Genomic DNA, 22,245 nt, shown 5'->3' on the forward strand with positions numbered 1-22,245 from the left:
CAGAGATGAGCATAGTTCACAATCCTTGAATTATTTCAGATGTCTTGAGAAAGTTATAATGGAAGAAAAAAACCATGATTTAAGTTCTATCCATGAGGAAAACAAAATGGTGTATTCAAGCAACAAGCTTTTCATGACAATTCTGTAAGACACAAACTACCCAAAAGGTTAGAAATGTAAGAGAAATCCAAATGGTGCATTTCCCCTCTGCCCACCAGAATGCCTGAAAGGATTTTGTTTATTCCCACTCACCCTGTACATTGAGAGATCAATCCGAAGTGAATTATGAAGTTGGTCCAAAAGCTTCACAAATCGTTCTTTCTGTGGAGCAGAAAACACCAATAAACATCACATATCATTCACTGTCCAATCGATGTTCAGAATAAACAGCAGGATATCGGGGAATTAGTCTCAGATCTCAGGAGAGCAGAAGGGAGCAATATGGATGCATTGTATTGTGCAAACTATTTTCTTTCAATTCTTGGATTTTCTCTTATACTCTAATTATTTCTGAAGTCTGTATAACATTAGAAGCGTCAGAAAAATACTCCATTTTCACTCTGAAGCAGAGGCAGAACAAAAAACCCTCTGATTTCTAGTCTGCAATTTGCACCAAACTTGTATTTAAGAGAAAATATTTATTCAGAGATAAGTAAAGGAACAGGCAGAAAAGGGTCCAATTCAGAACAATGACACAGTTCCAAGATCTTATCTATTAGTTCAGTGACAAGTATTACAGGCTCCTCATGACTATCTTCTTGGGGTCAGGTCTCTCCACTGGATCCTGGTTTGGCATTGTGAACACCTCATTTAATCTATATATTCTCAGTTTGATGGGAAGCACAAGCTTTTTCCAAATACTTTTCCATCATGCTCAGCTCCACCACATGTTACACAAAAAACATTTGAACCATTAGGGGAAGAGACTGTTGTTTTTTTTTCTTAAAGCAATTGTTGTTTTTAAAAACAAAGTTCTGAAACGATCAAATCACACAGTATATTTTATCAACAGCATCACCATGCAGAGTTTAATATTATTTGCTCATTTCCATACCATCTGTGCTCCACTGCAATTTGAGCACGAAGAGTAAACATCACAATGCATTACAGTGATTAATATCTAAAATGTGTGATGATGACGACAATAAAAGTGTGCTCTTAGTCTAGTCTAGAGGAACTCCACAGCTTTCAACTGCTCACGGATTTAGTATTCCTTAAACAAAGCAAGTTATTTATTGAAAGGCAGAAGCACCGTAGGCAAATTAGAGAAATCCAATTGTAACATCACCAAACACACAAACATACCCCAAAATTGGAGGCTGCAAAGCGGTCCGAAGCAGACACATTTGTGGAGGCAGTTGTGTGCGCATAATAAGCATTGATATTGGCAAGTAAGGTGCTCATCACAGCTGGCACGCCTGGGCACATGTATTTAGAGGAGAGACATGCAAAATGCCTGCAAAAGGACAGTTCTGTAAGTCATTCTGGTCACTTTTGTGTAGCTCAACTTGACTCTATTCTTTTAATAGCCCCGTTACTCTAACTGGCACCATGAAAGTTATGTTTTCTCCTTTTCTGGAAATCTCGAGTATCTTAAGAGGTTTTTTTCAGAAAGATGCCATCTAGACAACAGCTATGCTCAAAACAGGAGAAATCCTGTCACCACAGTCCTTTGCAGGTCAAACAGCTTCTCAACTATTTGTTGCCGACAGCTTGTGACTTAGGTGATATCCTGGGTCCTGATGCCAATTCCTAGAACCAAGCCTGACACAAGGAAATCTATAGAATTTGCTGTCACTTGAGGCAGCCACAGGTTCTTAGGTGACATGAGGCAGCAGCAATTGGAAAGCATTCAAGCACCGTAAGATCACACACTAGTATTTCTGTGCTGCACTGATACGCGATTCCTTAGGGCTAACCCTTCCAGCTTGCAGGAAGCCTGCATACTCATTTTCATTTTCCCACTTAACTGCTCTCATTAAAGTGCAACGAACCCTCCCTGCAGGAAATCTCGAAACTATGCCAGAAGCATCCGGGTTTGTGAAATGATTAAACAATCAAAGAAAATCTGTTAGACATAAGAGGAAAAAAAGTCAGAGCTTAAGAAGTCTGATATGGGACACAGCAAGTAGAGTTCATTCCAACAGACAGAAAAGTTGGGACATTTTTAAGCTGTCCTTTTCAAGCAGGAATACTCACTGAGCTCCCAAACTAAATTTGAGAACTCTTTTCCAAATGTAGCTTTCTGCCTAACGGACTCACCACAGACATTAGCTTCTGTGCTAGTTAACCTACAAATGATTATAACCAAAAAAGCTCCAGTGAGAGAATTTCACAGGAATTCACAAGTCAGTATTTCAGATAAACATGATACTGATGCTTGAATGTTAACTTGCTTGCTACATGATTCCTACATACCAATCAGTACACCTAAGACACATAAAATGGCTTCGTTTAGCTTGAAGAAGAGAAGGCATGAGGAGTGAAGATCTAATCAATGCCTTGACTACTTAGCAGACAGGGGAGGGCTAGTGAGAAGATTGAGCCAGGCCAAAATCCTTTTAGAGGGAAGACTAAAAGATAAGCAGCAATATGCAGCAGTTACAGCATAGGAAATTCAAAGTAGGATTTTCCAATTTGGATTTCAACCAGGAATTTCTTCCCCAGAGTGACACACCCTGAGGACAGGAGCACAGAGAGGTGGCAGATCTCCATCCTTGAAATTTTCAACAAACTGAAAGAGGTCCTGACCAGCCTGGTCCAACCCCCAAGTTAGCCCTGCTATACGCAGGAACTAGACCTCCAGAGGTACCTTCCAATTCTTTTCTACTGTCGCTTAAATCAATAGGCAGAAAAGGTGCTGGCAAGGTGACATAAGTACAGCTCATAACTCATCCAAGCACCCAGACCCCAAAACTTTCAGCTTCTAACTTGAAAAAGTTCACTTTTGTCTGCTATACTTAGTATTACATTTGAAATAAGAAATGAGCTAAGCATAGCTCTACTAGTCTTTAAGAGGAAGAATGGCTAATCCCAAATCCACGTAAAAGTATAGTGACAAGGAAAATGCTCTTTGAAGATCAAGAACTGCATCAGCCTAGCTCCAAAGAGCACAAATCAGTGGCTCCACTACTCAAGCTTCCTATAAATTCCTTCAGCCAGCACCTGGGAAATTAGTGACTTCAAAGAACTATATCAATCACCACAACAGACAAAAACTTTCACAAAACCTCTTCCCTTCTCATATCATCAGAAATCTTCAGTGGGATCCTTGGACAATACCTTTTTTTTTTTTTTTAGCAGAATAGTGTCCAAATAGAGACTTTAGAGTCTTAAAACAGGAATGGCTCAGGTATCAATAATAAAATATGGTCAGTCACACTACCAAAGTTGGTGTAATTCCTTAGAATTAGCTCTAAAGGTGCTCACACAAACTGTTCAGATAGCTGCTTAATTCCAGCACTTTGACAGACGTTAGGTTTCTAGACTTCGAGGAGACCAGTGATTCAGAGACAGGCAGTCTCTTCCTGCTCACGCTAAGCCCCATAAGCAGCAGCTGTCACTGCCAAGCCTTCCATTACCAACATATTTCATCTTCTAAATATTAACAGTCACATGAATTAGTTACACGGATTATCTGTGCTAAAGACCACAGGAAATGCATCTTACGTCATGGCCTGGTATATTGATTCAATGCCATAACGCATTGCAAATTCATCCACAATCTCTTGAGCTGTCTCATCAAAATACACCTTCCAGGCATCATCTCCTTTGGCATCAGGGATCTTCACCACCCCATTCCCTTGCACATCCGTGAGATGGTGAAAGAGGTTCTGAAACACAAAACAGGAAGGAAGTTATATGTGAGGCTGCTGAAGCCTTCAAGTGAGTTTCATGAAGAACTTGGAACTGCTGAGAAGGCAGCACCGACACATGTTTCTTTGCTCACATCCCTCTTTCTCTCCCCCTACCCACTATGTATTTTTCTGCTTTTACGTTCTTTTCTTCTTGAATGCTCCTAGCTGAATTTTTTGCATGCATACCTACAACTTTACCCAGCGACATTGTGAATGATGCAGAGGAGTGCTTCAATGCAGTGAAATCACAGACTAATTAGTTTCCTGAAACCTACACATTTCTGTCATCAGAATTAAATGCCTTAACATGGACAAGCTATTTAAACTAGCTGACGTAACAGCTCTGTATCAGCTTTGTAATTATTATTATACAGCAGAACAGTCCAAACAGATTTTTTTTTTCTGAAAAGGACATCCTTAAGATCACTCCTAACAACTAGAGACTTGCATTATTATTCAACATAACCTTTCACTTTATCTAACACTGCAAAGGCTTTCAGCTATCATTGCTGTGCAGAAATTGCACATTCAGTTCTGTGGGTTTCTCAGTAATCCGCAAATTCATGTCACTTACAGATTCATCAGCCTTTCAGACAGCTGGTTCCCTGCAGTAAGGGTTGCAAAAGTCTAATGATCTCATTAGGAGCTAGAGGACTCTGCTTTACACTATTATTTGTCCTGATTAAATTATTCTAGCTGTAAACCATTTTCATTTTATGATACAAAAATGAAAGAAGATGCTCCTTAAAAAGATACATATTTGCAAAAAAGAAGGGCAGCAAGTGATCATGCACGTTCAGAAGGAAAAAAAAAAAAATGAAACAGCTTACTAAACAGAAGCCATTGAACTAAAACCCAAGAAATATGTATTGAAGGACAAAACGCAGCCAACTAAAGAAGCCAACTGATATTTTTCTAAGCTTTGTATCTGCCTGTTCCCCAGTAAGGCCAGAAGACACCACAGGGCTCATCTAGCCCAGCATCTGGATAAATATGTTGTTCTTGTAGCTCAGCGTTCCTGTCTGTGATACAGCTGTCCTTTTCTAATCTGAATTTGCTTAAATGTCACTGGACCTCATGATATTCTTGTGTGTCAGGTGAAAGGGTTTCTGACTACTCTTCCATATTCACACACTTGGAGACTGACCCTGCCACCTGTCCTCTTTTTGATAGGTAGACTGGGCACCATGCATCTCTCAGAGACAGGGTCTTCCCTTTAGTCATTCTCACAAGTCATCTTTGGATTTCTCCCAACTTCTGCAGCACTGGCTGCCCAGCTCAGTTCACCCTGAGACGGGTCAGTACCCAGTAACCACAGCTTATCGTCTGTTCCCCAACAGTTGTTCATAGCTACACACCAGTGCAGCAGCACAGAAGGATTTATAACACCGATATCTGCATCACTCAACAGCCAGAGTCAAAGCCCTCCCCAGACCAGAATTTACTCATCGAGCATTTTAGTATGCCTGCTCTAAAGACAGACATAGGTATAGTACATGCTGAAAACATCACTCAAGGAAATTCAGAGGTTTCTCCACATTACACCCAGGGGGATACTCTGAGTTGGATCAATGCATGACCTCTGCCTGACAGCAGCACAACTGTGACAGTGGGACAGACTGAGCCAGCCAGCCCTCAGTGCGGGGGAAACAGCCTAAAGCCTTCTTTGCCTTCCTGACAAATGCAGGTCTGATGATTCAGTGTGTTTTCAGGCCTGCAGAGTAGGGAAAAGAAAACTCACCTAGGGCAAGGAGGAACATTTCAAGGAAATAAAGGTAATAAAATTACTTCTTCAAGAGAGAGAAGGAACATGGTGATGGCTGAGTTGAACACAATTCTTACCTCATGAAGGCAAGTGTACTGAATATGATATGGAGCCACCTTCTCCTCGCCTTTGATCTCCACGCTGATTTGCAGGCGAATAGCCCCGGACACTGCAGACTTATCTGTTCTCTTCTCTAGAAGGAAAAGTCATCACCAATTACATGCATTTTTTTTGTTCAGAGCAGAGCCATCTTGAGGTAAAAACATTGGAAAAGAAATTGCGGGAAGCTCAGGCTGAGCTTGTGATCACAGTCACCATGGAGAAAACTTTGACTTTTTTCTTTCAAAACACTGAATTCTAAGTAGACATCAGCAAAACAACTGCCATGATACACCCTCAGTGACACATCTAGCTAGAACTATGTACACTTCTAGACGTAAGCTAGCCTTTCTGCTATAGGGTCTTGGATTCGGTCAGCTGAACTAGAACCACCAAAGACAGATTCCTTTTCTGAGAACAGAGCTGACATATCTGGAATTTGCTCCTGACGTCGCCATAGTCTGGAGTTCCTGGGAATTGCTGGTCATTCCAATCAAGAAGATTTTGGACCTCCTACAATTATTGCCATGCCTGTCAATTCAGCACCATCTAGTTACTTGCCAGTACTTTCTACAACATTACATTTTGGTCACTTGGAAAGGTCTCAACAACTTCCCAGCCCAGTACAGTGCACTTGCAGGACTGCTAAAAAGCCCGTGTTGGCACAAAAAAGGGTATAGGACAGGAAACATGTCTCCAGCACAGGTGGAATCCAACCCTGCTCCAAGCATGTAACTATTGTACTTTCTAATGACTGACAGTTCCTTGTTTTCCAACCCATCACCCTTCTGACATGTTATATCCCTCCTTTTCATTTTAACTTAGATCAAAGCCTCACAGCTGCTCCACAACATCATCACATGCCCCTTGAAATCATGTGGTGTTTTGTGTCGTTTTGTTTTTCCCCCCCTTTCTTGCAAACTGCCCAGATGCACACAAGTGTTCTCAAATGTTCCCAAACTAACACGTGACATGTTTTCAATCCCAAAGCCCTGCTCACCGAGGTTGTACCACACATCCATTTCTCCGCTCAGAGTACGGACTTCAATGATTGTCTGCCCCAGGAAATCATCTGACTCGCGTTTCAGTCTCTGCTTGACACGAGACTTGATGTCATCATCTTCATCCCACACTCGCACCTTGATCCGGTCAGAGGAATTATGGCACTCACTGCAAACGAGACAAATGTAATGCTGAAGAGCACATAATGAAGCCAACATTTATATGCTACATGCTTCACATTACTCTTGACCCACTTGTCCAACAGCAGAGGGAGGCATAAACAAAATGTAAACAACTGCCTATTTATTTAAAAGTGGAGCGTCTGATAGTAACTACGCAACTTTTTGGTGCACTCTAAACACTCCTGTGACATGGTAGATACTGCACTTCACACGCATGCTGAAGGAGTGCCCTGCCCTGACCGTAGCCACCAACTTCAGACTTGCTAAGTGGCTGTGACTCTCAGCAGCAGCTCTCCGAACTTGGGAATTCTCTTCACTGTTGTTGCTTTTGCTGTGAAGCCCACAAAAGCCTTATGACAGCTAGGCTGGTAAACTCAGTATATACACCCCAAAAATGTCGATCAGCATCTCACTGGTTTCTGGTAGCTTTTCCCCATCAGTGATCTTCTGTTCAGCTGTAGACGTTAAAGGGTACTTGTGTTTATGCACGTGCAGTATCTAGGATAGCACAGTCAAGGCCTACAACATACAACCTTCATGCTGTTTTCTAATGAAAGATAAATAGCTCAGGTGGAGGTAGCTATCTTACTTCAAGACAGTCACAAAGCAGTAGTGCACTAATGTACAATACATTGCAATCAGATGATACAAACACTGCCTGCGTGTGGGAGGAAAGGGTAGGATACAGCAGTTACAAAGTTGGTATTTAATTACTAGAATTGATTCTTCCTATTATTAACAGCTCAGATTGATGCTTTGTGCCCCAGGCAGATCATTAAAGACATTTCCACCTAAAAAAAAAAAAGCAGTTTACTGTTTGCTGAATCGGCACCCTGCAGCCTAATGCACATTTTTTTAGGTGTTCAGATACCTTTTCTAGACACAAACAGGCTCCTGGATGTCAGAAGTGGGTAGAAGAACCTTATAAGAGCTCTGCTCATTTACAGGGCATGCAATACAATAAAGCAATTTGAATGCTCATATGAGACCATGACAAGGGTGATTACTCACCATAACCACTACAAATGTCTGCCCTCAAGGAAATAAAACCTATGAAAACAGGCAACTTCTGCTGAAGGCCTGTTTTCCAGCCTTTTTAACATTAACATGCTGCATCTGTTGCTAAGCAACAGGGATAAGGCAGAAATGGGTCAGAAGAGATCTGCTAAGCCCGGTCAATAAGATGTGGCAGTGACTGGTATTTGCATGCTCTCTACCAAGAACTCATTTAGGCTCCTATTGCCATCATTGTGATTCAGGACTGTTTAGCAGATGTCCATGCAGCTCCTACTGATTTTTCCAGTACAGAGGAATAGCTGGGAATTATACAGAGAAAGTTAGAGGCAATTCCATGCAGTCCTGATCATGGGCAAAGAGCATCACTGCTCCCTGCCTTTGCTGCACAATCAAAGCTGTATTTAGAGTTCAGAAGCAAAAAGTTCAATGTTTCTCTCCTGCCTTTATTCTCCCTTTCCACCTCCTCTACTTCAAGGATGTCTTCCCTTAACAAAACTATGCACAGCAAGCGTTCACAAGCATAGAATGCTTGGACTGCTGCTCTTTGTAGCTCTCAATTTTTTCTGAGTGCATTGTCCTATCTACCAGCAACATAGCATAAGCATGTAAAAGAAATCCTCTGTTCCTGACACGGTGCACTAATGTACATCTTGGCAGTACCGTAGAGGATCAGTGTTGAGAAGTGCATGGGTGCCTAAAACCACAGATTGGCACACAGTGCCATTTACAAAGCACCAGCAAGTTAGCTCCTGACTTCTTCAGACATCACCTTTTGGCACGTCAATTCTTTGTTGGGACAACTTTGATGCCGTTTCTTTGCTCTTTCCTTTAGGAAAACATTCACCATTTAGACCTAAATCTACCTTAGGCAGTCCCACATGCATCATCCCATGCTCCTGGAGTGGCTGGCTCTCATCCTTCGCTCAGCTACAGCAGCAATACTCACTGCTAATGCTACAGGAAGCTTTCCAGTAGCATTTATTGAGCTACTGAAGCTTCTATTTCACCATACCTTTCTCGGTTGTTTTTAAGAGACTGCTCAATTCGTATTCCTTATGCTGCTCCCACGCCAGAGAGTGAGCCTTATCACTCACTCACGGCAGCTGAAAGCCTTGGGCTGGTGGCTTACGTGTAAAACATCACCATCTAAATCTGTACGAACCACTGTCCTTGCTTTCAGTGAAGCAAGATAGTTGTGTCAACACCAGTTCACCTTTCAGAGAGCACCCCAAAATAGAGCCATGAATACTGGAGGACTCAGAAAGCCTGTTATCAGTCAATGAGCCCAACTAATGTGAAATAGCATCACAACTCCACAAGACTGTGGCTAACAAGCTCTGCTGCTAGAAACTTTCCCCTTCATTAATAAAGCAGCTGGCACGTTTCTGTAGATGCCTGCCCCACTTCCTGCTACATTTTTGTGAAGTTGGATTTCACTGTGTGCACACATACATTGGTCCAGTCTCCCACAGCTAAGCTCCCACAGCTTTCCCAAGAGGACGCAGAGAGAAGAAACACTCTGTGACCCCATTGCAAGGAAGAAACTACCGAATGCTTTCAGGCCCATTTCAGAGAGAAAGAGACTGGACACCAGGTTCCCTTTGTATGTGGCTCAGAAATTGTTTCTTTCTTCTATGTCCGTATTGTCCTGATGTTTGCAGTGGTGCCATTTTTATAAAGAACTTACTTTAACACTTCAAGCTACGAAATAAAGTAACATTTTCAAGAAACAGCACACCAAACCTTTAAGAAAAATTAAAATCAAATAAATAATGAATTTTTTTCCATGAAGTTTTTCTTCCTGAAGTCAGTGGCTGCAGGAATAGTGGAAGCAGCTGAGCTTAGTTCTGCTGACTTGCTCTCTATCCCACTCTCCACCTCCATCTCTTTTGCCATGTCCCCTGTTGGCCCTACCCAACTCCGAACTACCAGTTCCCCACACACGTCCCCTGCACTGTCAATACTCTGGCCTCTTCCCATGCCCAGCTAGCAACAGGGCTGAGGGGAAGCACGCGAGCACACGAAGCTGTAGTTAATTCTGATCCGCACACACAGTAGCGTGCCCACACACATGCTAATTGGTATATTGGCGGATAAACGGAACAGGCAACTGCTGAATTTACACTACAGTGCTTCCCCCAATAAAGTTAGTAATTTGTATCTTCCTAAACTAGCTTCAACTTCCACAAAAAAATTGTAGAAAGTGATTCTTAGTTCAAAGACATCCACCTGTCTCTAAAGGTTGGCCCAAATTGGCGCAGATAATGCCAGGGGTCTAGGACAGAGAATTGCATGTGCCTTGTCTCCTTCAAAAGTGGAAAGAAAAAGGAGAAGTGTCTAAAAATGACCAGAATACCACTTTTGAGGCAATGATTCATAGTTTGAAGCAAAAACTCCAATGACATTCGTGCTGAATTTGCTAACCATTTGCTGTTTGTGCTAAGAACATTTGCAGGACTGTTACTTAACCTCCACACTGCAGGAACACTAAAGTGAAAGTCACAAACCTTGTGAAGTTGTGGCAACACTGACAGTTTGCAAAAGTTCTGCCATAAGAGATACAAAGGTATACCCACAAAACCATGTGTCCAGCATTTCACAAAGTGATCTCTACATGAAGTTTGTAAGTTTAAAGCACGGAGAGTGTCAAATTGAAAACCTATAACCTTCTGACACCATTAGCTCACATTGGCAAACCTACACTCATGAAGACCAATGGTCTGGTAAATAGCCATAAGGGTTTTTTTACAGTCCGTTTGTGTCACATCTCCTTGAATGTTTCTTCCCAATCAACCCCTCATCTCAAGAAAGGTGTTATCAACACATTAACCCTGCAGGACACACCAAGCCCTCAGTTTCATTTCACTAAAGGTGCAGCAAGACCTAGACTGTGCACCTTTAAAATGCACTGTGCAGATTAGAGAGGTGGGACGCCAACATGACCTTACCACTCCACATGCCCACTTCACATAAACACGTTTCCTTAAATTATGTTGTTTTCTCCCATTTTCTGTCTGTAGAACAGGAGAATCCCAAAGCCCCAAATGCAGCCAGGACTCCATTGCACTTGGCAACTCCCAGAGAGGAAGACAGTCCCTGCCTTGTAGAGCTGACCAGCTAATAAAGGCAAAAAGCAACAAGTAGACATAGCAAGTACAAACAATGGAAGTGAGGGAGCAGAGGCAGCAACAGGAGTTTGCAGATTTAAAAGTAGGTCAGTCAAGCCCAGAATGAAATAGTTTTGTTGTGTTTTGATACTAAAAAAAAAAAAATTTATGGTTCAAAGAGTCTAGTGAATATCGATATGGCTATATTCTGTAAGCAGTTTCCCTTCTGCATCATGGCAGATGCAGCTCTCAAGAAGGGCCTGTAAAGTTTCACAGTTAGTGCAGGGCACATTTCATGCAACGGTAGAGAAAACGCAGAGCTGCTTGCAGAAATAATGGATAAGAGTATAGCAGGTGGGAAAATGCACAGGAGAGAACAGATCAGCAAGACTTTAGGACCTGCGATCATTTTAGGATGAAAGTTTTGCTTCTGAGGAGCAAGGCTTCAAAAAAACCCCAAAGCTATTATCTGGAAAGTCAGAGAGGGAGGAGTAGTTGTAGCAAACCAGTATGAGAAAGCCCAGTAAAGAGTTATAACAACATACACAGAGGGAACAGAAAAAAGTTGTCTATAGGAAATGGTCTGGCTGAAAAAGCGGGAGGATTTAGATGTGGATCAAATGAAGTGTCTTGACAAGGCAGGATCCAAGTGGCAGCTCTGTTGTGGCCAACCTCAATGGGAATGGAAGGCAGAAAACTTCTCAGGACAGGTTATATTTTAAACAATGCCAAGTCTCCTCTACTAGGGAGAAAAAAAAGGACAGTGGAGAAGACACCGAAGGCAAAATCAGAGCGGTAAGAGAATGAAGCTAAAATCCTTAGCAGCTTGGAAGTTAAGCATGACAGCACAATAATATGCCCTGAGATCCAGCTGTTGCTGTCTAAGAACAAAGAAATGAATTTTCTGTTCTTACTAGCATGAAGCTCTTCTCTTAGGGGAACAAGTACAATCATTTTGCTGTTACCCAATGCTACAACACCGACTGACAAATTAATGGTGTGGCTCTCCTAACTATAAAGAGCAGATAAAGTGATTCTGAGCGTTACCATCCTTAGCTACATTAACTCAGCTTCCCAACAGGCGCTTGCCGCAAGGCATCAACTCTGCATTCAAATTTAAATTTCACATTGGTAACTGAACAGGGAAACAAGCAGGATTTTATCAGAGTGCCAGTTTCAGTATCTGCAGTACCTGAAGAATAAAGAAAGCAGGACAAACTGAATGGTCCCTGTCATGCAGTGCAGGGAGGCTGAGGGAGCAGAGTTATAGGGACATTTATAAACAAAGTGGTCTCAGAAGGTGAAGTCTAAAAATCAGCTCTGGAACAGTCACATATAACCACAGAGACAACTGAGAGATGCTGAGGTTGATAACAGGCTCAGCAGCTGAAAGGAAAATTGAGGAACCAAACAGAATCTTTTGGGTGACAACCCAGTGGTTCGCTATGCAATAGCACCATTCCCTAAAGATTAACAGGAATGTGTATCATGTGGGGCTCTGCATGTCCTAGTAAAATATTGATTATCTGCTAGCAGGAGGCACTGCATTTATTTTAACTCAGTTACTCTTCTGCAGTGAGAGAGAATAAACAGGCCTCTTGCAAACTCTTCAGTGACAATGTAATCTGTTCCAGGCAATGATTTCACACCCACCATTCAAAGCTTCAGACACAGTTGTATTCAGACAATACAACTAAGGGCATATTACTGTAAAATGAATGAGTCATTTTGTGCCTAGGCCAAGAAAAACAGCAATGTCCTGTTTGAATCCAGTAACTTCTAGTGCTCAGTCATTAAAGACAGAGGCGCTTCCTGAATAAATGATACAGACTAGCAGCCCTCACACCCGGCCTAGGGCTCTCCCTTTATAACAGAAACTCTGTCCTATTGGTCAAGTTTATTCTCCTAAACACTATCTGCCACTGTAACCCATTCAAATACATGCTCAGCTTCAGCCTTTACAAAAAAAAAAAAAAAAAAGGTTTGAGGAAGCTTGTGTTTTCTACTGACAGTCTAAAACACGTCTAAATGGGGAATTAATACCTTCTTCTAATTGCACTGAATAGCGCAAAAACGTCTTCCCTTTAGTATTACTCGGTTGTTTCCTAAGGAAATGAAAGTTACACAGACTTGTAATGAAAGCTTCTACGTTCCAACAAGTTTTGTGAAAAAAAATTACAGCTAGATGGAAAACAGAAACCCATACCAGCTGCCATCCCTGGAAAGTCTGCAGCCACCTTGCTCTCATGTACCACCGGATCCAGATGACTCAGAACCAAAGGAAGGTTGGACACAGGCCGTCTGCCATCCAGCCAGAGTTAAGGGCAAGGGAATAGAGCTGAGGGCACAGAGGAGAAATCTACAGGGCAAAGGAAGGAGGCTACATATGAGCCTGCTCGTCATAGCTATAGCAAAGGGATCTGGGATTATTGCAGAAGGGGGATGGGATGTAAAGCAAGGGAAGCAGGCATCCTTGCTCACAGAACATTTCTGTATTGCAGCAATGGCTGGTGTCCCCCATCGGGCTTCTTCCTGCCAAGCACCATATATATGAAAAGCCTTAGCATCAAGCCTGGAAAATTGTGAACTAAGCAGAAAGATCAACCCCATATACTTTCACAGGTCTTCAAACTCCAATGAAAGATACAAAAATCTCTCTACAACAGCACTAGCTTCCTAAAGCTAAAGAGGTAAATATACAGCGAAAATTTTCAGAAAGAAACAGGACCTGCAATCACTTGCTCAGACAACATGAATATGCTCCAAGAACTGGTCATTAATCTAAGCAGATGCCTGTAGGGACATAGGGTAATAGTGACCTAAATAGCACTTATAATAGAAACCTGAAGTGTTTTCGAGATTGTCTTCTCTAAAACATGGTTCTAAATCTGGACGTCCAAATTGGGTCAAGCATACCACAACACTTTTTTTCTGAAAACACACAGAAAAGGAACAGTGTCATATTTAAGGAGAGGTATTTAAGTCAATATACTTTTCCATCCATCACCATAAATAAGCACAGAAAGACTATATGAGATAGGTTACTGCAGCCTTAAAAATTTTAAAACTTCTTTAAGCTGCTTTTAATACACTTTACTGCATCTGTAGAAAGAATTGTATCACTGAGCTGTACATAGTCCGCCTCAATTCATGCCATGGATTACAGGAACAATGCTGTAATTATAATGACTGATGCACATGGATTTCTGGCTCTATATCCAACCTTTGAAATTACACTGGAATTGTGATCATTTAAAAAACACTGGGCACCTAATGAACACCAGCTACAAACATGTCTGTCCAACAAGCCAAATAGAAAATGAACAGCAATTGCTAACCCACCCATTAGTTACTAACCTGACCTCTCTCTACTCACATATCTTGCACCTGTTGAAATGTTTAAGCATTTTGAACACCACGCTTTTCATATGTCTACTGCAAGGTAGATGTGCGATAACTACCAGCAAACCTTTCTCCCACTGTAACAAATTAGCTTCGTTCTAAGAAACAAACACACCCCAGTCCTTTAAATTTGACTCTCTCTTGATTGTCCTGACAATGTCTTCTAAAAATCATTGGTATGTAATGTATATTTTTGGCCTGCATATTTTGATTTAAATTTTCATTTGATTATGGGGTAGAAAATTCAGACATTATAAGATTTCTAAGCTGAAAAAAGATCTATAAATGCAAAAAAGGAAGATGGGCGTGAAAAAGATCAGTGCTGCATACACTTTAAATGACCCTCTCCTCATCCAGCATAAGGTGAGCTTTGACTTCTACTAATGAAATGACACATTGATGCTAGTAGTGAATGCTCCCCTGCCATTGATCTGGACACTGTGCTCATTTCCTTCATCTCCCCTTGCTATTCCAAGGCAATTAAAACAACCACCTAGACATAGGTAAGATAGAAAGTAGCATCAACTCTAATGCCCAACAGCATATTATCTGCTGAATCACAGCCATGGTGATAAAATTCAAACAGTGCACTGTTAAAACTGTGAGATTTATCACGTTGTGCTATCTATCTTTAAACACAGTTGTTGAAGCTCCTAAAATTAGAAGGGAACACACTGCAAATACCATGGTAACTACTTGGCATGGTAAATCAAGGTCCTTAAGGCTCCCACACAGACCTACTGCTATTGTGACTAGAGTTATCCAAATGGCACCTAAGCATACTTACTACTTACCAAGCAGTAACATTACCTTGGATTAAACTAAGAATAAAGCCAAGGGCTTACTCACTCAAAATAGCACCAAGATTTTTCTGACGTTAATGAGTAGCTCAAAACTACTTTAAAAATAATTTTGTTTGTACTGTGCTTTGTAAAAACAAAGCTGGGCTGATATAAGCCTGATTTAAAAAAAAATAAAAATAATTGAGTTTGCAGAGAGCACTCCCCCCAAGCAGTTAAGGAAAAAACAGGAAATAACAAAAAGGAGAGAGAGAAGGTACAAGGGAAGAGTTTACACATTAAAGGAAATAAAGCTGTTTGAGATTGAATGACATCATCCAGAATCCTCAGAAAACACTTGCATGCTGGATTTCATGTCTCCATTTTATTTTATAACATGTTCAATGATAAATTGAGGCTACTGTTTACTTATTCAATAAACGCAGGATGGAATAATACATTCTTCAGCCTTCTGAGAGTAGTTGATATCTAAAGAATTGTGCCTCCAGCCTTTGCTTTCAATTCAGACATGGATACATTGCTCTTCTTGAAAGAAGATAATCCCTCACATTATTATTACATTGATTTTCCAGAACTAAAAGGGGAGACTGGTAGAGTCACAGACAAGTGACAAGTCAAGTAACTACCTTTAATCTTTGTTGGTCAAATACCAGTAGCAGGTCACAGGAAGTTTGCTTAGTCTTTTATATAAACTTTACTATTTTATATTGCAAAGAATTTTGAAAGTATGTCTATTAGCCAGGAACAAAAGTCGCTGAGTTAGAGATTTTCTTTTTTCTTTAGCTTTCTCTAGAAACATCAATATAAAAGTGTTCACAGAGCAGACAATTTATGTATACCCAAGTAAGACAGATGAAATGGACAGGTGTGCGCTACATACATTGTTAAAGACATCAAACCTCCAGACACACACACACAACGCTGAGTGGAAATGAAACCATCACACATTACAGGTGGTGTGGGAATGTATAATGCAGAGAAGACATAGCTGTTGAAGCACAGATCATTACAAACGGGCAAAATGGGGCTGAGAGTCTTTGTAAGAGCACTTACAAGTAAAACTTCTCTTCCCAAACGGGGTTCAGATTCCCAAAAATTGTTTTTGTCCTCTTCTTTGTTTTACCCACTTGAACAGTTACGTATGGATCGCTGGACCCGGTCTTGTCTTTGGCCTGCAGACCCTGAGCGCACACCACTGGAAGGAAAAAAGAATGGTGGTTACCACCACCATGCAGTAAGACAATGTGTCCGCACATCATGTGAAGCAGTAGCTCAGAATGGCCAGAAAAACAGGAATAGCACCCGTGACAGCTTTTCTGTGGAGCCTCAGGTTGTGGTGCACCACAGTGCCTGGTGTAGGAGTATTTCTACCTGCTACCTCTACACTGAGCAGAAAGAGACACAGGAAAGAGAAACCCTTCCTCTCCATTCTCTCTAGCTTAACACCAATTTTCTTACCTTAGGCTCCTCTCAAGAAAGGCCAACAGAACCCATGCCTCCCTCACTCACCCGTGATCGTGATCTTCGCTGACCATTTTGAGGTGCCATCAAGCACGCTCTGCTTCACTGTCTTCATCTGCTGAGCATGTGTCAATTTGCTCTCACAAAACACATCTCTGATCAAGTCAAAGATCTCCGGCTTGTTCCGCTCCCGGATTTTCATTCGATCTTTCATGGCCATGATGAAATTCTGAGTTCGGTCTTCAGCTCCATGCTTTGAGCTCTTCTCCGCTGCTCCTGCGCACCAGAAAGTACATAATGGTCATCAGAAACAGACAAATACAAAGTCTTGTTTCACTGAATCTGGACAGCAGGATCAAAGCCAGGAGTTACCCTCAACACAATGGCTCTTGCTATTTAATTTTACAGTCAGACACCCCTGCCCCGCATTTCAACATACACACAAGAGAATCTGGACCACTCAGAGCTGGGAGGGGATACTGGAAGGAGAGTGCTGAGACTACTCTATAAGCTGGGAACAGGTTGCTCTCCCGACAACAGCTTGAGTTCAATACCCCTGCAAGCTGAGGAAGACCCAGAAATGAGGTTCTTACTTGTAACAGCATATATCATCATGCCCCCTCCTCTTATCACCTTGCTTTGAATAAATAAATCCCTGGTTGGGCAAGCGCTAAGAGGACATAGGACCTCCATTACAAATAATATCTATAAGCTTGTCTCAGTGCTGTACCTCTGCACCATGGTGTCATGGTTTAACCCCACCTGGGAGCTAGGACCAGGCAGCCACTCACACAGTTCTCCCTCTTCCCCCCTAGAAGGGCAGGGAGAAGATGGAGAAAAGGAGGGTAAAGGAAAGGGAAAGGGAAAAAAAAATCCTTGTGGGTTGAGATAAAGGCAGTTTAATAGAACAATAACAGGATAATAATAATAATAATAATAATGGTAAAAGAATGTACAAGATAAAGTGATACAACATGAAAAAAGAAAAAATAAAAAAAAAAAAGCCACTCTCACCACTTGGTGAACTGGTTGTGCAGCCCGTCCTGAGAAGTGATTATGGATTCCTGTCCCCCAGCAAACCCCCATTTATGTACTAAGCATAACATCTATGGTATGGAATATTCCATTGCCGTTCCATTGTTCTGTCTGTGCTCCTTCTCAGCTTTTACGGGAAGCTGGAAAAAGTCCTTGACTAGAATAAACATCACCTAGCAACAACCAAAGCAATATGCATTATTGACACTCCTTCCAAATCTGAAACACAGCAACCACCAGAAAGAAAATTAACTTATCCCAACTGAAATCAGGAGACACAGAAGAGCAGTAGACCAGATGGGCTGACACGGTCAGCATTTCCTACTGATGTGTGCCACAGGAATCCCCATTCAGCAGAGTCACTGCACAACCTATGTTTGTTCTTCTGCCGGGAGCCACCCTATTTTGATCAGGCATCAAGGTGGAGGCATTCAAAGTGCCCCTCTGGATTCCACTCTATTTTATCAGTTTGTAAGGAGACAACTCAAATAATCCATTCTTAGAATTGCATAGGCATAGTAACTATAAAAAATATCAATAAGGCAGCAAATTCAATAGTTAAGAACTTGGGCCATCATAAGTATGGGGCACTAGTACAGCATCTAGGAGCTGGAATCACAAGAGCCAGGTGTAGGTGTTTGTGTGACACAGGTATTTAACTGTAACTGGAAAAAGAGAGGCCTCTGGTCACTTGCATACCTCTTAGAAAATTTAAAAGTTCATATAATTATAGAGATAAGAATGCTCCCACAACCAACTACTCCCTATTCAATTTTGACAGTCACATTTGCTGCCAAAATTCAGCCACTGACTATTGTGTCAGATGTGAGGCATGCGTTAATGAAAGCACTGACATGAGCTAACAGGGCAGATAAACCAGGGTGTGAAATGAAAAGCAGGAACCAAGCTTCACACAGTCTATGTGCAGTCTGCAGTGATTTCAAGTCATGATCTTATATCAGATTAAGTTAAAACAGTACAAGAGTCCTGTGAACACATTCAATCATAACATTTCTGCTTAGTTTAATATGCTTTTGCTTGTTTTTCTTTTCTGGAATAGTTTAATTAAAGTAAGCTTTGTTAGTTTAATATGCTTCCACTCATTTTTCTTTTCTGGGATAGTCTAAATAAAGCAAGCTTTGTCCTAGTAAAATGATCTTCATCCAAGTATTCACCAAATATTAAATTACCTTAAACATATGCATTGAAGCAGGTGCAAGTGTGTGCAAAGGGAGCCATCAATCACAAAGATACATAAAACTGTTTTCTTCTGGAAGAAGTGGGCAAATATATCTGGAGCACCTTTAATATAAGGCATTACACTTTTGCACATGAAACAGTTTCAGCAGGTAGTGACCAAATACAAATAAAGTTCTATGAACGCACACACATAAAGGACCTCCAGCAGTACAACATAGCAGGCAACCTTGTTAGCAGGCTCGACAGGGTGCCCAGTGACTAATGCTGCCTGAAGACATTCATTTCTAGAGTCTTCAATCTTACACCTTGCACCGTTACTAAATTAACTTCAATAAAGAAACAAAACTCAATTATAACTTCCACTATCCAAACCAAAAAGAACAAAAACACAGGTTGGAACAGAGTGTGACTGCTGAAGTTTCAGAAGTTCATTAAGGACACTGTATACCAAGGCAGGCTATTAAAGACCTGGGTATAAAACAAGCCATAACTCTGCATTACTGGATAATGATTTTTTCATTTTACTAGCTAGAGGCTTGATGTTCAGTATTTCATTTAGTACAATAAAATATATCTGCCCCAGAGTTCCCTATTGTTGGCTTAAGATGAAATGAGATCAAAATACTGGAATTAATTACGCAGTCCCTGCTCTCTCTACTCAGAAGTGATGAAGAACTAGCACCACCCAATGTGATGTCTTGTATCAGGCAATCATCCAGCTGTAGACCCAGCGCTTATTAAGGTAATATGAAACCGTAATGATACCAGGGGCTATACTTTGAACTTCAGACAAGAAGAACTACTCAGCTTTAACAGAACTAGGTCTTCTGGGGATGGAGGTGGACTCTACACACTATATGCAGAGCTACAGAAAATTACTGGGAAACTGGGAAAGGCCAAGCTGAACAATTTGCCTTTCCTAGTTGGAATTCTGAAATCTGTAGTGATCCAAAGAAACCCAACCCTGCCCTTTCTAACTTTAAAGAAATTAAGAAGGAAATTCAAACATTAAGCGTTCATATTGTACATAAGTGGAATGCTCTATTTCAGAACCATTTTCTCAAAAAATTACTAGCCAGAGAGCTTGCAAATACAGATGTTTCACTGTTGATCACTGAGATGGGGCAAGAGGTATAGCAGTTCTGGAGTGGCATGGTCTGCATCATTGCCTTAATGCAAGCATTCCAGGAGCATCAAATGATGCTTTAGAATGCAAACTTGGACAAATGGAAGAATTCTAGTTAAAAACATCCCCACCACCTGCAGAGACCTTGCATAGTGGGGCCATTTAACCCTCCGCAAGGCTAGCAGCAGTCCAGGGTATCCTGGGTTGCAGGAGGTGCAAGCCATGTCACATATTCACCTAGAGAGCCCTCTCTTTTGTCACCTCTAAGGCTTGGCTCTGCTTCCTGACTTTCAGACAAAACCCCCCACCTCCATCCACGCTACTCCCCCACTCTGCCCAGATTGTTTGTCCAGGCAAGAAGGTTCCATCATTCCTTCTCTGGGAAAGGTCTCTCTCTCTCTCCCTGCAGAGTTTGCACCTGAACTGCAGTGCAAAAGCCAGAATCAGACAGACACCTTATTTAACAATATGGACTAATAAAGAAGAGAAAACCCCTCTGTTGGTACAAACCCACCAGAGTTTCCAAAATAACCATTGGGGGACTAATCACCTATAATGTATGTGATATAAACCCAAAGCATGTCACCATACTGGATGGCAGAGGGTGCTTTTCCTGCTATTGGACTTGGATAGTATGTATTCAGTTGCAAAAAGAACATTTTGGCCAGTGGATCTACTTTTCAAGTAGTCCTATAAATGGCAATAGAAAGGCACAGGAATACACAAGTACTGTGCACAGTATCATACAAATGATACTGGCTTTTCTTCTCTCTTCCTCTCTAGGACTGAATTATGAGTCAATTTATGACTGGAAACAGAAAGCAAATAAGTCTATATTGGGAATTGTATTGATACAGCTATTAGTAAACCACCAGTGCTGTTATCCCATGCTTTAACAGGAAAAAGTCAAGAAAGCAACACTGGCAGGATAGAAGACAGCTGTTCAGTAGGCGGATAATGCTTAGAAATTATATATTCCTGAAACTTAAAATAGATATTCAAGTTTCAAATAAAGGTATCCTTCCTCCTTCTGTGCAAATATTTTCCTACATAGGATTCTGGGAGCAAACAAGTGTTCACCACCATGGCGTCTAATCACCATTCAACCCAGAAGCCAAGATGATTATCACAGGAGTGACTTAATCAGTCTCACTAACAATCCACTCACAGAGCGAGTCTCAGGACTGCAGTCTCTGAATTCAGCATGCAACACACACAAGTTTCTCATCCAAAAAGCAACAAACATACCTGACTTCCAGTCCTGAGTCAAGCAGAACTGAACAACTACAGAAATGAACCATAACCCCAGGACTCAAAACAGCAGAGCATTCAGTAACACAGCCCTGATAGCTTGTGTGAAGTTCCCCAAGGTTTGTTGCTACAGCACACCATAAAGAAGCACTAGTAAAGACATATGGTTAAATCACACTCACAACACAGATTTCGTGTTCAACCACAGTTTCAAACTTGAGATCTCATTTCCTTTCAAGATCTCCAGAGGATAAAATTCTGCTGTTCCAGGGCAATTTCTTTTCTCAGGTTTAACTATAATTTACCAGAGGACTAGATCAGCATCACTACAAAAAAAAACCCAAGACACACTTGCAGAAACAGATTACTATGGCTACTCAAATGCTAGTCCAGAACCATATCGGCCCCTTTCACTAGGATCTTCCTAGTATAATGTTCTTCCCTTCCACCCTCTTCATAATTTTGCTTACTTCTCTGCATCTCTTCCTTCATAGCCTACACATCCATCCTCAGCTTTACTCTCCCTTCCATATCAACATTGCCCAACTCATTGTATTTCAGTTAGTACTACACCAGTGCTCAGGGCAAGAGATAAAAGCCCTTTTTCCAAAAGCTTTGCATGCTACTGGGATTTTAAAGAACATCCCTCCATCCATTTTCAGCCAAGTAAGAAAGGACGTGTACCCAAGCAGCAGAGATTTCAAGTACTTTCAAGAACAGCAGAAGACTAAAAAGAGAACATCTTCCCTTGTGCAAGTATTTACGAGCTTATGATAAAAAGGTAAGTGCCCCATCATCAGAATAATATCTTCTAAGTACATAAAACAGAGAAAAATCCTCTCAGACAAACAACCTGGTGACAACCAAGCCATAAACCAGATGGCTGCAATACACATGCCACAACTAATTTCAGTTTACTGCACTTCAGACATTGCCAATTC

General features: G+C 41.4%; 1 protein-coding gene across 1 annotated transcript in view; it reads right to left on the reverse strand.

The window, feature by feature from the left end:
• Positions 1-22,245, reverse strand: part of UNC13B (unc-13 homolog B (C. elegans)) — a 190,935-nt gene that overhangs the window by 56,256 nt on the left and 112,434 nt on the right. The window contains exons 17-23 of the mRNA XM_009889740.1: positions 16,741-16,968; positions 16,285-16,426; positions 6,722-6,891; positions 5,700-5,815; positions 3,670-3,833; positions 1,306-1,456; positions 253-321 (exon numbers count right to left, since the gene is read on the reverse strand). Coding sequence (XP_009888042.1) covers positions 253-321; positions 1,306-1,456; positions 3,670-3,833; positions 5,700-5,815; positions 6,722-6,891; positions 16,285-16,426; positions 16,741-16,968 — 1,040 coding nt within the window. The remainder of the gene's footprint in view (positions 1-252; positions 322-1,305; positions 1,457-3,669; positions 3,834-5,699; positions 5,816-6,721; positions 6,892-16,284; positions 16,427-16,740; positions 16,969-22,245) is intronic.

This window comes from Charadrius vociferus, unplaced genomic scaffold (genome assembly GCF_000708025.1).
Source record: "Charadrius vociferus isolate BGI_N301 unplaced genomic scaffold, ASM70802v2 scaffold37, whole genome shotgun sequence".
Taxonomy (NCBI): domain Eukaryota; kingdom Metazoa; phylum Chordata; class Aves; order Charadriiformes; family Charadriidae; genus Charadrius; species Charadrius vociferus.